The sequence below is a fragment of the Nicotiana tabacum genome, chromosome 18 (genome assembly GCF_000715075.1).
Source record: "Nicotiana tabacum cultivar K326 chromosome 18, ASM71507v2, whole genome shotgun sequence".
NCBI classification, from domain to species: domain Eukaryota; kingdom Viridiplantae; phylum Streptophyta; class Magnoliopsida; order Solanales; family Solanaceae; genus Nicotiana; species Nicotiana tabacum.
In genome coordinates, this window is record NC_134097.1 from 110,303,527 (window position 1) to 110,320,310 (window position 16,784).

The following is a 16,784-nucleotide window of genomic DNA, read 5'->3' on the forward strand; positions in this document are numbered from 1 at the left end:
TGATGGATCAACAACTGTTGAAACTAGTGAAGATCCATACGAAGGAGAATCCAACAGACATGTTAACAAAGGTGGTCACTCAAGAAAAGTTAGAGCTGTGCAGAGACATAGTTGGAATAACTTTCAAATAGTAGCTGTGTTGGAATGCAGCTGAAGGGGGAGAATTGATAAGTTCAACTACTGCCAACTCCCAATTCTAGAAGCCCACCATTGTTGAACGAAGAATTCAACCACCAACCACCTTTTTTAAGGCTATAAATAGAGCCTTATGTTTTACACAGAAATATCAATCCAGAGAGATTGAAATACAATCCAGGAAGAGATTGTGAGAACAAAAAAAGAGTTTGGTGAGGTTTTTTGTAAAGAGAAATTCTTAGTGTAAATTCTCTGTAATTCTATTTTTGTGAAATAGAGTTATTTTTCCTCTCAAATAATCTTCATATTGATTCGAGAATCACAACATTTAATACACAGTGGAAAAATAGTCATAGGAAATGAACTCGAGAAAGTGCGTGTTGTTTCTGTGACATGTTTCTTCCTTATCTGAAAAGGTATTACTGCTTAGTTTTTTCCCTTAAAACACAAGCCTACGTGGCAACTTTTTAATGCTACTGCGCCATATATAAATATTCTTATACAAAAAAGTCAAAACAAAAAGAATGTAAAATAAAATTGATGGCCGTCCCCTTCAAATCCTCTTACCTTAGAAACTTCTGAAGTAGTGGACTCTATGAAACTTGATGCTTTAATAATATAATTATTTGTTAATTTATTTCCTCCTATTAAATAGCTCCCAGAAATGAAAAGAACATGTTGAGTTCAAATATTAAATTGGCAGTTGACCATTGAGAATGTGGGAGATATTATTTGGACACCCCAATTCAATTCAAGATTGTTGCTTTATCTTTTAACTGTTCATTCCTCAGCTTAAAAAGTAGGAGAAAAAACAGGAATTGATAAAGGGTCTGTGTTAAGTTAAGCCAAGAATCTTGGTTTTAAGGAGCTATTAATGGAACAGAGAAAAGGGAATTTAGTATTTGCAGTAAATGGAGAGAGGTTTGAGTTGCCAAATATTAATCCTTCTACTACTTTGCTTCACTTCTTGCGTTCTGAGACTTGTTTCAAGAGTCCTAAACTTGGTTGTGGTGAAGGTAATTAATTCTCCTCATTTGTTTAACCACTCTGTTACATGTACACTATTTGTTTGTTTTGGTGCTAATACAACAGTAATAAGGAATACTAAAAGTTGTGGATTTGTCTTTCGAAAATAACATCTCTGTCTTTCAAGTTCCAAGGTAGGGATAAGGCCGCGTACATCTCAACCTTCACCGATTTCACTTTTGGGAATTTACTGCGTTTTTTGTTGTTGTTGTTGTTGTACTAAAAGCTGTGGATTTACTTATATCGGTATTTTAATGGACATGTTTGTTTTGCTTTATTTCTGTGCTTTTCTTGGAAATTGACAACTTCTACTGTAGTTTTCTCCAAATGATATGACCTTTCTTTTCAATATCTTAAGAGATAAGGTTACTTATCATAAAAATATTTATTAAAAAAAAAAAGAGTTAAAGGTTTTAATATATGCATGATTATATACATATACTAGGCTAACTTCTGCAGCTTAGCAGTAGAATTACTTTTCTGGAACAATGAAATAAATGGCTAACTTCTGTAGTTTTTCAATGTAGAATACATGTTAGATGAGATATTTTATTTCTTATTTTCTGACTTGAGACTAGTTGAAAATCCTTTTTTCTTCATAAGCTTTTTGAAGGTGTATGATCTGTTCCCCTTCCATCTTTAATTTGACTCCAATTCTGTTATTCTGTTAGCCTTAGTTCGTCAAAGTTGTAAGTATGCCCATTTCGCAGTTGTGGAGCCCGAAATTTCACAAGGGGGTGTTAAAATATAAAGAAGGAAACACACTGAGAAAATAAGGGGATTCAACATATAGTATATATAAATAAAAATAATTTTACCCCTAGCTACACAGCGTAATTTTCTGGCAAAATGGTGTAAATGACACCCCTTAGCTTAAAGTGGCTTCGCGACTGCCCTTTCATAAGTATTTTTGTAACAAGTTCTCGATTTTGGGTTCAGAAAGAACTTGACTTAATTCTTATGGTTACAGGTGGTTGTGGGGCTTGTGTCGTTCTGGTCTCAAAGTATGATCCCAAGCTTAAAAAGGTCGAAGATTATAGCGTGAGTTCATGCCTTACACTTGTTTGCAGTTTAAATGGTTGCTCAATTACTACAAGTGAAGGCCTTGGGAACACCAGAGATGGTTTCCACTCTATTCATGAAAGATTTGCCGGTTTCCATGCTTCTCAATGTGGCTTTTGCACTCCTGGAATGTGCATGTCATTTTTCTCAGCTCTTATCAATGCCGATAAAGGAAACAAAGCAGATCCTCTGCCTGGATTCTCTAAGCTTACTTCATCTGAAGCCGAAAAGTCCATAGCAGGGAACCTTTGTCGGTGCACTGGATACCGGCCCATTGCTGATGCTTGCAAGTCTTTTGCTGCTGATATTGATATAGAGGATTTGGGGTTCAATTCTTTTTGGAAAAAGGGAGATTCCAAGGAAATGAAAATAAGTAAATTACCTCCTTATGATCCAACCAAGAATTTTAGTACATATCCGGAGTTCTTGAAAAATGAATGCACCACAAATTTGGACTCCACAAGGTACCCTTGGTACAGTCCTACTTCCATCGAGGAGCTACAGAGCTTGTTGAACTCCAGTGTGGCGGAAAATGGTGCGAGCTTTAAACTGGTGGTTGGTAATACAGGCACAGGTTATTATAAGGAAACACAGCGATATGATCATTACGTTGATCTCAGGTATATTCCTGAACTCTCAATCATCAAAAGAGATCAGACAGGCATTGAAGTGGGAGCAACTGTGACCATCTCTAAACTTATATCATTCTTGAAAGAGGAAAACAAAGGCAATTTGGGTCCATATGGGAAGCTGGTGTCCGAAAAGCTGGTTAACCACATGGAGAAGATTGCTTCACCATTTGTTAGGAACTCTGCTAGTGTGGGAGGAAATTTGGTTATGGCACAGAAGAATGGTTTTCCTTCAGATATCGCTACATTATTTCTTGGCGTGGGTGCTACCGTTAGCTTGATGACCGGTCATGCACTTGAAAAACTCACATGGGAGGAATTATTATCGAGACCTCAAATAGACTCAAGGACCGTGCTTCTAAGTGTTTGGATCCCATTTAAAGAAGAGAGTTCTCTCAAAACCTTTTCTAAGTTTTTGTTTGAAACCTATCGAGCTGCTCCACGACCTCATGGGAATGCAATAGCATATGTAAATGCTGCTTTTGGGGTTGATGTTTCTCTCTGCCATAACGGCATCCTGATAAACGATATCCAGCTGGCGTTTGGTGCTTATGGTACAAAACACTCAACAAGGGGTAAAAAGGTAGAGGAATATCTAACAGGGAAAATATTAAATGCACATATTTTAAGTGAAGCACTTAAATTAGTCAAACTAGCTGTGGTACCGGAAGATGGGGCTTTACACCCAGAATACAGATCAAGCTTGGCCGTCAGTTATGTTTTTCAGTTTCTTTATCCCTTAGTTGATGTTCATTCTGCTATTTTCAATGGAATCAATGACATCTCACTCGAGGAAGTTTCAAAAAGTAGTAATGATGGTGGCATTAGTCAGGGGAGAAAACAATCGCTACTGTCTTCTGCTAAGCAGGTTGTGGAATCAAGTAGCGAGCACTATCCAGTGGGTGAACCAATGAAGAAGGTTGGAGCTTCCATGCAAGCTGCTGGTTTGTACTCTCCTTTGGTATTTTATTTCATCTTGTGCATGTTAAGACAAGGTCACCTATTAAAGGCCAGTGGAATCCCACAAGTGGGGTCTAGAGAGGGTACTGTGTACGCAGGCCTTACCCCTACCCTAGGAAGGTAGAGGCGGTTTCCAATAATGAATCGTCGTATACATTCACTATATTTGCATTCCCTAACATCTGTTTATGTTTTATGTATTTTCTCTAAATGCAATTCAATAGAAATTTTGCTTTGAGTATACACAAATTTTCTGATAAGAACATGACTATATGACCAACAATTACGAGGAACTTTTGAGAAACTTTTGTCGTTGTAACCTAAGAAAATTACTTTAGATTCTCAGACATCTCGTTTAGATGCTTGTGAAGGGTAGAAATGTGTTCTGATGAACAGGCCTTGTTGTTTCTCAAGAGATGTTCTGGACATTCCATTTTGATGATTGAGATTTATATACTGTAAATTTGATAAGTGATATTTAAAGTGAAAATACACAACCAAAGAAACAACAATGTACAGCAGGGAAAACATAGGAGGTATGAGATCGAAGAACTGTCTTGCTTGGTTAAAAGTGTAGTTAATTAGTGTTAGGCTTCATTTCAAGCCTCTACTACAACTATTCACTTTACGTCTTTGGGAATGTTGATACTGTTGCGGAAGCCAAATGTATATAGTGTGAATAAGTCACAATTACTATACCAAAAATTATGACAGCCACCAAATAATAAATAAGACAATAAAACAACAATAAAGGGAACACTAGAATTTACGAGGTTCGGCTAATTTTGCCTACTCCTCGGACACAACCAATATTTTATTTCACTCCAAAAATACAAGTGAAATAATACTAAAGAGAGAAGATACAAATGCCTTAAACAGATGAGAAGGCAAATGAAAGGTGTATTTAAATCCTAAACATTAAGCCTTCTTTTATAGGGGAAAAGTTTCCCACCAACTCCTTAACCCACCGATGTGGGATGAAAATTTGACATAATTCAGCAAATCTCCACCTTGGCAAAATTCCACATCTTCAATTTTCTCTCGGTAACAAATTTTGGTTGTGTCTTCATCTTCAATCTTCAGTGTTCAACAATGTTGATCAAATCCAAACAATGTTGAAACTTGACCGCAGTCACCACCTTTGTCAGCATATCAGCAGGATTCTCCGTAGTATGAATTTTCTTCATCGTGACTCCACCTTCTTCTATGATTTCTCGTACAAAATGATACCGAACATCAATGTGCTTCGTCCTTGCATGATAAACTTGGTTCTTCGCTAATTGAATAGCACTTTGACTATCACAAAAAATTGTGATACATTTTTGTTCAACACCAAGCTCCTTTAGCAATCCTTGAAGCGAAATTGCCTCCTTCACAGCCTCTGTAATAGCCATGTACTCTGCCTCTGTTGTAGACAAAGCAACTGTTGACTGCAAAGTAGACTTCCAACTAACTAGTGCCTTTGCAAAAGTAAACACATAACCAGTAGTTTTCCCTCAAACTCCACCTGCTTAGAAGCACCTTTATTTTGTTTGGTGTCTTTTGTTACCTTATTTACCATAGCAGATTCATCAAAGGTAACATCTCTGCTGAATATTACTTTCTTTGTCATAGGACACCATAAGCGATATCCTTTGACTCCAGAAGTAATTCCCATAAAAATAGCCTTCTTTGCCCTTGGATCCAATTTTGACTCCGTCACATGATAATATGCAGTTGAGCCAAACACGTGCAAAGAGTTATAATCTACAACGGGTTTTCCGTACCATTTTTCAAATGGTGTCTTGCCATCAATAGCAGCAGATGGTAGACGATTAATGAGGTGGCATGCATATGTAATTGCCTCAGCCCAAAATTCTTTGCCCAAGCCAGCATTGGACAACATACACCGTACCTTCTCCAGCAAGGTCCGGTTCATACGTTCTGCCACTCCATTCTGTTGTGGTGTATGTCTAACAATGAAGTGTCGGACGATGCCATCATTTTCACAGACCTTATTGAAATGATCATTTTTGTATTCACCTCCATTGTCTGTGCGAATACACTTGATTCTCCTGCCTGTCTGATTCTCCACCATCGTCTTCCATTTGAGAAAAATTCCCAACACTTCATCTTTGCTCTTCATTGTATACACCCATACTCTTCGGGAAAAATCATCAACAAAGGTTACAAAATAGTGCTTCCCACCCAATGAAGGTGTTTTGGAAGGACCCCAAACATCAGAGTGTACATAATCCAAAATGCCTTTAGTATTATGGATCGCTGTACCAAATTTAACCCTTGTCTGTTTCCCTTTAACACAATGCTCACAAAACTCCAAGTTGCAAGCCTTGACTCCTTTTAACAATCCTTGATCTGATAGAGTTTTCAAGGATTTTCCTCCAGCATGTCCCAAGCGCATGTGCCATAGCTTGGTTGCTTTTGCCTCTTTGTCGTCACTGGATGTCACTGTCGCTGTCCCAATAACTGTACTGCCACAATAGCGGTACATATTATTATTCTTCCGATTAGCCTTCATTACCACTAGTGCACCGGAACATACTCCCATCACTCCATTTTCTGCAATGATTTTAAACCCTTTTGATTCCAGGGCTCCCACAGAGATGAGATTCTTCTTCAAATCCGGTACATATCGAACATCTGTTAATGTTCTGATCATTCCATCATGGTTCCTTAATCGTATTGAACCAATTCCATATGAGGTAAGAGGGTTGTTATCCGCTGTGTGGACGACTCCATATTCTCCTTCTTGAAATTCCACGAACCAGTCCCTGTTGGGACACATATGATAGCTACAAGCCGAGTCCATCAACCATATGTCTGATGATGTTGATGACTCTGTTGTAACTAATGAGAAATCTGAATCATCACAATCAGCTACATTTGAATCCATAATGGCCTTTCCATTGTTATGTTTGGCCTTATTCTTCAACTTCGGATAGTCTTTCTTCCAGTGCCCTTTTTCTCGACAAAAGGCTCATTCATCTTTGCTGGGTCTGGATCTTGACTTGGATCTTCCCTTCTTTGTCCTCGTTTGACTTTGAGGACGACCCCTCACAAATAGTGCTTCTCCTTCTCCGCCCTTCTGTTTTTCTCGCTTTCTTTGTTCATAGCTGTACAAAGCCGAACAAACTTCTCTAAGAGAAACTTCGTCATTTCCATGGAGTAGAGCAGTCTCAAGGTGCTCGTACTCATCAGGAAGTGACGCCAACAACATCAAGGCCAAGTCACCATCATCATAAGTTGTATCCATATTTTGCAAATCTGTGACCAACTTATTGAAACTGGTGATATGTTCATTCATCGTGGTACCAGGAACATAGGTGAAGTGAAACAGTCTCTTCTTCATGTACAATTTATTTTGACTATTTTTCTTCAAAAATTTATCCTCCAGTGCTTTCCATAATTTACTTGCAGAAGTTTCCTTTGTGTATGGATATTTCTGCTCTCTAGCAAGGTAGGATCGAATGGTACCGCAAGCAACACGGTTGATAATTCTTCAATCTTCTTCTCCAATAACATCTGGTTTCTTTTCTTCAATGGCCAGATCTAGCCCTTGTTGAAAAAGGACATCTAGAACCTCGCCTTGCCACATCCCAAAATGTCCGAACCCGTCAAAAATTTCTACCGCAAATTTCGCATTTGACACAATTCTTGTCATAAGCGAAGATGCCAATGATGACGTATTGTTGACACTTGATGTAGATTCTTCTTGTTTATTGTCTCCCATATTTGACACAAATATTATTTAATAGCTGACGACACAAATCAAGATTATTTCCTTTCTGATGTAGAAGATCAGACTGAGCTGCAACTACAGAGCATACTCAGACAGAACCTTGACTCAGTTACCAAGATAAATCTTTTCTGATGTGGAAGATCAGACTATGCTGCAACCACAGAGCATACTTAGACAGTACCTTGGCTCTGATACCAATTGTTGCGGAAGCCAAATGTATATAGTGTGAATAAGTCACAACTACTATACCAAAAATTATGACAGCCACCAAATAATAAATAAGACAATAAAACAACAATAAAGGGAACACCAGAATTTACGAGGTTCGGCTAATTTTGCCTACTCCTCGGACACAACCAATATTTTATTTCACTCCAAAAATACAAGTGAAATAATACTAAAGAGAGAAGATACAAATGCCTTAAACAGATAGAAGGCAAATGAGAGGTGTATTTAAATCCTAAACATTAAGCCTTCTTTTATAGGGGAAAAGTTTCCCACCAACTCCTTAACCCACCGATGTGGGATGGAAATTTGACATAATTCAACAAATACAAATTCAGCCGAACTTGTTTTTACGTTACAAATTTCCTCATCAGCCTTTCCTCCTCCCTTGTCATTTATTTTCCATTTGAGAAGAGGCTTGAGCTTTTGATGTTTTTTCCTCTGTAAATTGTTCAGTATTTTCTCAGATCAGCTCTTGTGGTCATTTCTTCTCCTTTTCTGTACCCCTTGTTGTCATGTATTCCCCCATCCATGCTTTTATTGGTTTAACACAAAAATAGTCTATGTGCATCTTATTTTAACAATAACTTTATTCTGCAATTTTCATCTTCTGGTTTATATTATATTTTGCAGGTGAAGCTGTTTATGTAGATGACATTCCATCACCACCAAACTGCCTGCATGGAGCGTTTATCTACAGCACAAAACCATTAGCAGGTGTAAAAGGAATCCAGCTTGAGTATAATTCATTAACAGATGGATTCACCGACATTATTACTTTCAAGGATATCCCAAGTGGAGGGTCAAATGTAGGATCTATTACAATGTTTGGCCCTGAGCCTTTATTCGCAGATGATCTCGCCCGATGTGCTGGCGAGAGAATTGCAGTTGCGGTATGAAATATTAATTTCTCATATACTTTTGATCCATAAGATTTTTTTTAACTATTTCTTTTTGTTGTTCAACATATGGCGATCTAATGACATAGGTTGCTGACACTCAGAGGTCTGCTGACGTGGCTGCCACAACAGCCCTTGTTGAATATGACACTGTAAATGTAAATTCACCCATTTTAACTGTCGAGGAAGCTGTTGAGAAATCTAGCTTTTTCCAAATCCCGCCATTTCTATATCCAAAACAGGTTGGTGATTTCTCAAAAGGAATGGCTGAAGCTGATCACAAGATTCTCTCTGCTGAGGTACTTTTGATTTCTCTATAGTTCCATAGCATGTCTAACTGTAGTAGATTTATGCTAAAGGTTCAAATTTTAAATTGATTGGCTCTTCTTCTAATAATCATTTCCAGGTAAGACTTGGTTCCGAGTACTATTTTTATATGGAGACACAGACTGCCCTTGCGATTCCAGATGAAGACAACTGTATGGTTGTTTATACTTCAAGCCAGTGCCCTGAGTATGCGCAAAATGTGATTGCCAGTTGTCTTGGTGTTCCTGAACACAATATCCGTGTAATTACAAGAAGGGTTGGAGGTGGCTTTGGGGGCAAGGCAGTCAGAGCAATGCCTGTGAGTATATGAAAAGAAAATTAGTAATAATAATAAAAATTGGTAATAATAATGCATGTGGATGTTTCTTTCTCTCGTCTCTCTTTCTTTCTCGATCTGTTCCAGAAAAAATTTCCGACTCTAATGCCAAAGTTTATGTATGATTTTAGGTTTCGACAGCCTGTGCACTTGCAGCATACAAGTTAAGGCGGCCTGTGAGGATATATGTCAACCGGAACAGCGACATGATAATGACAGGAGGAAGACACCCAATGAAAGTAACATACAGTGTAGGATTCAAGTCAAGCGGAAAGATCACAGCATTACATCTTGATATATTGATAAATGCTGGGATTTCGGAAGATATAAGCCCCCTCCTACCATCAAATGTGATTAAAGCAATAAAGAAATATGATTGGGGTGCCTTATCTTTTGATGTAAAAGTATGCAAGACGAATCTTACCAGCAAATCAGCTATGCGGGCCCCTGGGGAGGTGCAAGGATCTTATATTGCCGAAGCTATAATAGAGCATGTAGCGAGTTTACTGTCAAAGGAGGTGGATTCTGTCAGAAATAAAAATGTTCATACATTTGAAAGCATTAACTTATTCTATGATAACATCGTAACTGAAGTAGGAGAATATACGTTGCCTGGTATCATGGATAAGTTGGCTGTGTCCTCGAGCTTTTTCCAACGTAGCAAGATGGTGGAACAGTTTAACCAGAAAAACACATGGAAGAAAAAGGGTATTTCTCGACTGCCAATAATATTTGAAGCTATGCAACGACCAACCCCAGGAAAAGTCAGTATCCTGTCGGATGGATCAATTGTTGTAGAGGTTGGAGGGATTGAAATTGGCCAAGGGCTATGGACAAAGGTTAGACAGATGACTGCATATGCTCTTGGTTTAATTGAAAGTAGTTGGAGCGAAGAACTTGTAGAGAAAGTACGAGTCATACAAGCAGACAGCTTAAGCTTAGTGCAAGGCGGGTGTACGGCTGGAAGCACTACATCGGAATCAAGCTGTGAAGCAGTTAGGCGTTGCTGTAGTGTCTTGGTTGAAAGACTGACTCCTCTGAAGAAACAGTTGCAGGAACAAAATGGCTCTCTTGATTGGCCAACGCTCATTCGCCAGGTTTGTTTTCCCAATATTTCACTTGGTCACTCTTTCTCGTGTGTTAAATATCTTAGTTTGCAGTTCTCTCCCACCCACCTCCCTTCTTTTTGCAGGCACAAATGCAAGCAGTAAACTTATCAGCAAGTTCTTATTATGTACCAGAATCCAGTTCCATGAGTTATTTGAACTTTGGTGCTGCTGTCAGTGAGGTAAACTTGTTGTTTCTGTTGCTTTTTCTGGTTTGACTATCCATGCCTTTAGTAGCGTTCCCTGCTTCAGTCTGCTTCAATGATTATCGATTTTCAGTATGTTTGTGATACAATCTAGGGAGAACCACACCTCAAAAGCTAGCTATTGAGGTGGGAGAGCCCAAGGCTATATAAAACCCCACATCAGCACTTTGTAGTACCGATGTGGACAAATCCCATTCCTTGCAACAGACCATAACAAACTACCACGCTCCGCATCCGTCGTCCTGGATGGTTGTGCACTAGATATTTCTATCCCCGGACGAATACTGCAATACCAACGTGACCATCGAAGGCACGGTGAGCACAGAGGGTGGTGGGTGGCTCTGATACCATTTGTTATGATATGTTGCAAGGAATGTGACTTGAGTCCAACATCGGTACTACAAAGTGCTGATGTGAGATTTATATAGCCTTGGCCTCTACCACCTCAATAGCTAGCTTTTGGGGCGTGGTTCTCCCTAGGTTGTATCAGTTTGAGTGCACAACACTTAACAGGAAACTCTGATTGTGGATAATTTTGCAGCCAATTTATTCTTCCGAAAAACATTCTTATGGATAAGTAATAGCATATGCTCTTTTTGCAGGTGGAGATAGATATTCTGACGGGAGAAACTACCATTTTGCAGTCGGATATTATTTACGATTGTGGGCAGAGCTTGAATCCAGCTGTCGATATGGGACAGGTTCATAATAGTCTTGCCTTTGTTGTATATTTTAGATTTTGCAGTCGGATATTATTTACGATTGTGGGCAGAGCTTGAATCCAGCTGTCGATATGGGACAGGTTCATAATAGTCTTGCCTTTGTTGTATATTTTAGATTTTGTAGTTGGAATTTTTATGTAATTGAGAGGTGTATCATGCATTTAAGCTGTTACTCAAACTCGTGAATAATCTATTCTTGATCGTAAGATGTTCTAAATAGCGGCAATTTTTTTTCTTTTCCTTGCAGATTGAAGGGGCTTATGTACAAGGTATTGGATTTTTTATGCACGAAGAATATCTTACAAACGAAGATGGGTTGATGGTCTCAAATAGCACTGGGACATACAAGATCCCAACTATTGACACCATACCCCGGAATTTCAACGTTCATTTGGTAAACAGCGGACATCATGAAAAACGGGTTCTCTCTTCCAAAGGTATTATTTCTTTCTGCATTTCTTTTCCCTTCCATTCTGTCAAGAAAGTTCGCCAAGTTCTTTGCTTGTTCGATTATAACTGTGAATGTCATGAAAATTTTTCTACTGTTCTTCACTTGGTTGAGTGGAATATGTCGCAAACTCATTTCAAGATAGTATATCATATATGTATATTCATTAGTACAAATTGTTGAACCTAATATGATTAATTACTATTTTGCAGCATCTGGTGAACCGCCACTGCTATTGGCAGCTTCAGTCCATTGTGCAACAAGAGCAGCCGTTAAAGCAGCAAGAGAACAACTCAAACTTTGGGGCAAGCTCGACGAGTCTGCTTCAGAATTCTATCTGGATGTTCCTGCCATATTACCTGTTGTGAAGACGCAGTGTGGTCTGGATTATGTGGAGAAATACTTGCAAAGTTTGCTCACTCAGAAATCAAACTAAATCGCGGAATATCACACAGTTGGAGACATTTTCTGTGGTCTGAATCACAAGGAAAAAGTGCTCAATATGTCTCAAATGATACTGAATACTTGTTTTTTCTTCAAATCTTCTTAAGAATTTGAACTGTCTGTTTCCAAAAAATGGATGATGAAAGTTTCTTTTGTAATTCTGTCTATAACAACCTTAGTGTAAATTCAGATTGTATAGCAGTAAAAATAATATTGTGTATTCAACTGAATTATAAGTTGAAGAATAGAGAAATAAAGAGTTCTGTAGTAAATTTCATCTTTGGATCAAGTCGAATTTTTACTGGAAACTTGTGATATCCTATTATTCAATTTTCTTATGGATTTCATATCTCACCTCAGTGTTTATTTTGGTTATTTAGACCAAACTCACTTTATTTTGTTTATTTTGGATTTTCCGGACCCTGTGCATAGCGGGAGCTTAGTGCATCGAGTTGCCCTTTTTTTTTAGACGAAACTCATGGCCAAGAGTTCTCTCTTTTTATTAAAAAAAGATTTCAAATTCGAGTCTTGAGAGGGAGTCACCTTTGATAGCGAGCAGTTTATTTCAAAGTAAGATTGTTCCACAAGAATCCAGATTAGTCGGACCCAAAAATGGGTACCAAACAACGAATAGAAAACAAAAAAATAAAAATAAAAAATAAGTGGTGTCGTACCTTATTGAAATTTTAAAACTACTACTCAACATTTTAAAAGTAAAATATTATAGTTCATAGCATAAGGAAATAGCACCATAATCATATGTCTGCTACATCTTTGATACGTACCATTTTGAAAGTACTTCATCACTACATATAATTCATAATAAGATAATTGACTAAAGAACCACACATAATTTTAGTCTGATAAGAGATGACTTAATATAATTATTTGACTTGATCTTAAGCTTTGTTGGAAAGTTTCTCAAGAAGGCTGCGAAGTATTTCAGGGGTTAATGGCTTCTCATAGCAATCATCAACACCAGCTTCCATAAATTCTTTGCGAACTTCTTCCTTGTCATTCACATTAGTCATTCCAACAATCATAGTTGTAATTCCCATTTCTCGAAGCTTTTTTGTTGCCTATAAATTGAGAAAATCGGTTAAATTTTATTAAAATGGAAACATGTTCCGCACATATATAAAAGGATAAAACTTATTTGTATCGAATAAATTTTCCTTTTCCGGAAAATCCCAGGAAACTGCAGCTGCTATCCTTCGGATGTGCACTGGGTAACCGTGCGATAGCTCGCAAAGACGCAAACTATACAGAGATGTAAACCGTGTTAGGCAAAAGGAGGCTGCTGGAGAGGGGAATCAATCCTAGGTCTATCAACTGGGAAATCACTCACCCAACCAACTCAGCCAACCCGCGCGGGCTCGAATGTTTACGAAAGTAATTTTGCGATTTCAGAAAGCTTACCGGGATACCATCCATAAGCGGCAGTACAGAATTCATTAGGATTAAATCGAAACGCATTTCTGTAATATCATGAATAGTAACAGCTACGTTTCCATTTCTCACTCCCAAAGTTTCCACTCCACACTTCTGAAGAAACAAAATGTAGGTTGTTTGAGACACGTCATCATCATCAACTATGAGTACTTGGAGTTGTTTCCCAACTTTGAAGTCATTATCAGGTCCAACTCTTTTCTTACTCTTTGAAGAAGAAGCACTCGCGCTCGAAGACATTTTCCTGTCCAAAAAAGTAGAAAAATTAATTTAAATAGTCGCCTATACAACCGTTTAATCAAAAATAGATATAATTTGTGTATAATCTGTGCGCGATTTTGTAACTTATTACTCAACATAGATATAATCCGTATATAATCTAAGCGTGATTAAAACTTATTTCATTAATGAACTTGTTTATTGTGTTAAGTCTTCATTTAGAAATAGAAAGCATATTAATTAGGTAACCAACAAAGAGCAGTAAGTACTCTTTTATTCTTAATTAGAGATCTCGAGTTCGACCACTCCAATGCAGGTATCGGACAGAGTGAAAAATACAAAAAAGAAAAAAACATACTTATTGTGTAAGAATATTAACCACATTGTTTATATCCTTTCAGGAAGGTGTTACTAGATGTATATCACATATAGAAGGGATCAAATGGATATATTTTTGATAATTATTTGTAGGAAAAAGAACATATAAATGATGCTATTGATAAAACATAATTTTAACTATTCAGTACGCAAATATGTAATTCTTGAATGAGAGTTTTTAGTACATACCTCTCTCGTACTCAGAACAAAAACTTGAATGCATATATTCTTGAAGTAATTTGATGAGCACTTAAATAGGAGCCATGTAAGAAGTTTCATAAATGAAATATGCCGAAATTTGACATTGGAAAATTGAAAATGGCAACTCAACATAAATGAAATTTGCTTAAATTTGCTATTGGGAAGTTGAAAAGCGCAACACGACATCTAGTAGAGATCAGGATTAAAGGTATTATCCCAACACTTCTTTTCTTTGACTTTTAGCATAATAGTGTCGATAAGCGTGACATATAAGAACTTTTTGAATATATTGTGTTTTGGCATTTTCAATTATTGTAGCCCTTTTTAGGATAAATTTGCAATAGTTAAGAAAATTTAAATTCTAGCTTTGCCTCTTTTTTTGAAAAATTAAATTTTAAAAATACGAATTAATATGGAATTTGAAATTTTTGGGATTTGATGGGACTTCACGGTGTTTTTGGTTACCGACTTTAATTGAAGCCAACAATGAGTTTAATTTAATCTATTAAACGAAGTTATGACTCTCCTTTTTTAAAAAAGTTTTTGTGAAAACGAAAATTTTAATTCGAATTTTCTCCTATTTACTACGGCCACGAAGAATCAAATTATCACTATATTTTTTTCCCTACTTCTATATATACTGCTCAAGAACAACATGATATGAATTCTAAGATCGGAATGATTTGGCTTCCAATGTATCACAAAAATAATTAAACAAATCGCCAACCCCCATGTCCAATTCCAGGCAATGAAAAATCACATTTTACTTGACAGAGTAGAATTTTTCTTTTAGATATTTTAACTCACAAGAAGTAGGTTGGGAAAGAGGAGGAAAAGAATATTTTTCAATTCAAATGAGAAAAAGTAGATATTACATAGAAAATTCCGAACGTTACGAACAAGTGCAGCATTAGGTTACAAACACATCCTAATAGCAGTTGTCGCCTATTTTACTGAATTATGATTTATAAAAAAAGAAAAGATTTAGCTAGTTATATTCCACCAGGAGTAAGGTTCCTGATTCTTGTGTCGCGAGCTTTTTCTATTCTATTTCATTTTTTGTAAATAATTAAAATAAAATCTTTTCCATCCCTTTGATCGGAGAATGTGCTTCATGTCCTGGAATTTCCTTTTTACTGAAGTATGATTAATTTTTTCATGATTCTCTTTTTCGTGTTTTCCAATGATCGTCTATCGTTCATGACATTCGCCTTGTTTTTAAAACTATAAGAATAATCAGAAGTCAAAAAATATTGGGAAAGCAGACTAGTATTTCCTTCGGAGGCGGCTTAATCCCTAGGCCACTAAAGCGGCCGCGTTAGGCCTCACAAAATTAGAGGCCCCAAAAGCGGCTCTTTTTATATGTAATTTAAATATTTATTGTATTTATTATTAAATAGTAGTATAAGAAATTTTTTCAACCATCTTTTGCTACTTTGTCACCAATCGTTAATATAGTTTTATATTTTATGTGATCTTTTTTCGGAGTTGGTTGAAAAAATTCAAATGAAAATGAAAGACAATTAAATCTGTAGTTACTTTCTAGTTCTTCTTACTCCAACTTAAATAAATTTTATTTACAGTTCTAACTTTGTAAGATATTTTCTTTCAAGATCTCTACAGGCATGCTTCAAGCTAATTAGATCGTAAAATATTTATCATCGTTGTAAATACAAACTTCTACATGATTATTACTTTGGGAGACAATGTTATATAGTGAGTTACGTTGACTGTCATGTAAAAAGAAAAAACGAAAAATTAAACTTAATAAAAACTTATCAAATGTTAGTAATCTTTCAACAAAGATTAAAAAGGTTGGTTACATCGTCAAAATGAAATTGTTGATTATATCGTCAAGATGAAATTGCATCTCGAAAAGTAAAAAGAATAAACTTCAACAAAAATATCTAAAATTGTTAAACAAGTTTAAGGCCTCTTTCTCGGCTTTAGGCCTCTAAGACCATTGAGCCGCCTCTGATTTCCTCTGTCCCACATCTCATCTAAGGTCAAGCTTTGCTTTGGTTAACTAGGAAAAAAAACACATTTTCATGTAGGTGTGTTCAGAATCTTATAACATTGTGCTTGCATCATCCTTGACTCAAAGAGGATGCAGGAAATCCAGTCTCTGATGGTTATCTTGATAGTATTCTGTATCCAAATATTAAATTCTGGAAATGTAAACAAGAAATGTAGAATAAGCAAAAAACTAATCTGAGCCAATTGAATTTATAGTGTATTTTTAAGGAATATAATCCCCTTTTAGTACCCGAGGTTTAGGATTTTGAGCCCGTTT

At 36.8% G+C, this 16,784-nt stretch overlaps 2 protein-coding genes across 3 annotated transcripts; one reads left to right on the forward strand and one right to left on the reverse strand.

The window, feature by feature from the left end:
* Positions 1-700: 700 nt before the first annotated feature.
* Positions 701-12,552, forward strand: LOC107759354 (abscisic-aldehyde oxidase-like). 2 transcript variants are annotated; one of them, XM_075237151.1, is made up of 10 exons: positions 701-1,151; positions 2,132-3,796; positions 8,410-8,669; positions 8,765-8,974; positions 9,082-9,300; positions 9,450-10,415; positions 10,511-10,606; positions 11,233-11,331; positions 11,600-11,789; positions 12,013-12,552. In XM_075237151.1, exons 1-10 carry the CDS (start codon positions 1,010-1,012, stop codon positions 12,234-12,236), a joined length of 4,071 nt encoding a protein of 1,356 aa, XP_075093252.1. In that variant the 5' UTR covers positions 701-1,009; the 3' UTR covers positions 12,237-12,552. The 2 variants fall into 2 exon arrangements, with proteins under 2 accessions (XP_075093252.1, XP_075093253.1); XM_075237152.1 differs by lacking the exon at positions 12,013-12,552 and having other exon boundaries at positions 11,233-11,432; positions 11,600-11,737.
* Positions 12,553-12,896: 344 nt separating this feature from the next.
* On the reverse strand, positions 12,897-14,560 carry LOC107759355 (two-component response regulator ARR22-like). The gene is made up of 3 exons (XM_016577276.2): positions 14,480-14,560; positions 13,664-13,937; positions 12,897-13,323 (listed from the first exon to the last, which is right to left on the reverse strand). The coding sequence occupies exons 2-3, from the start codon at positions 13,931-13,933 to the stop codon at positions 13,144-13,146; spliced, it is 450 nt and encodes a 149-aa protein (XP_016432762.1). The 5' UTR covers positions 13,934-13,937; positions 14,480-14,560; the 3' UTR covers positions 12,897-13,143.
* Positions 14,561-16,784: the final 2,224 nt, after the last annotated feature.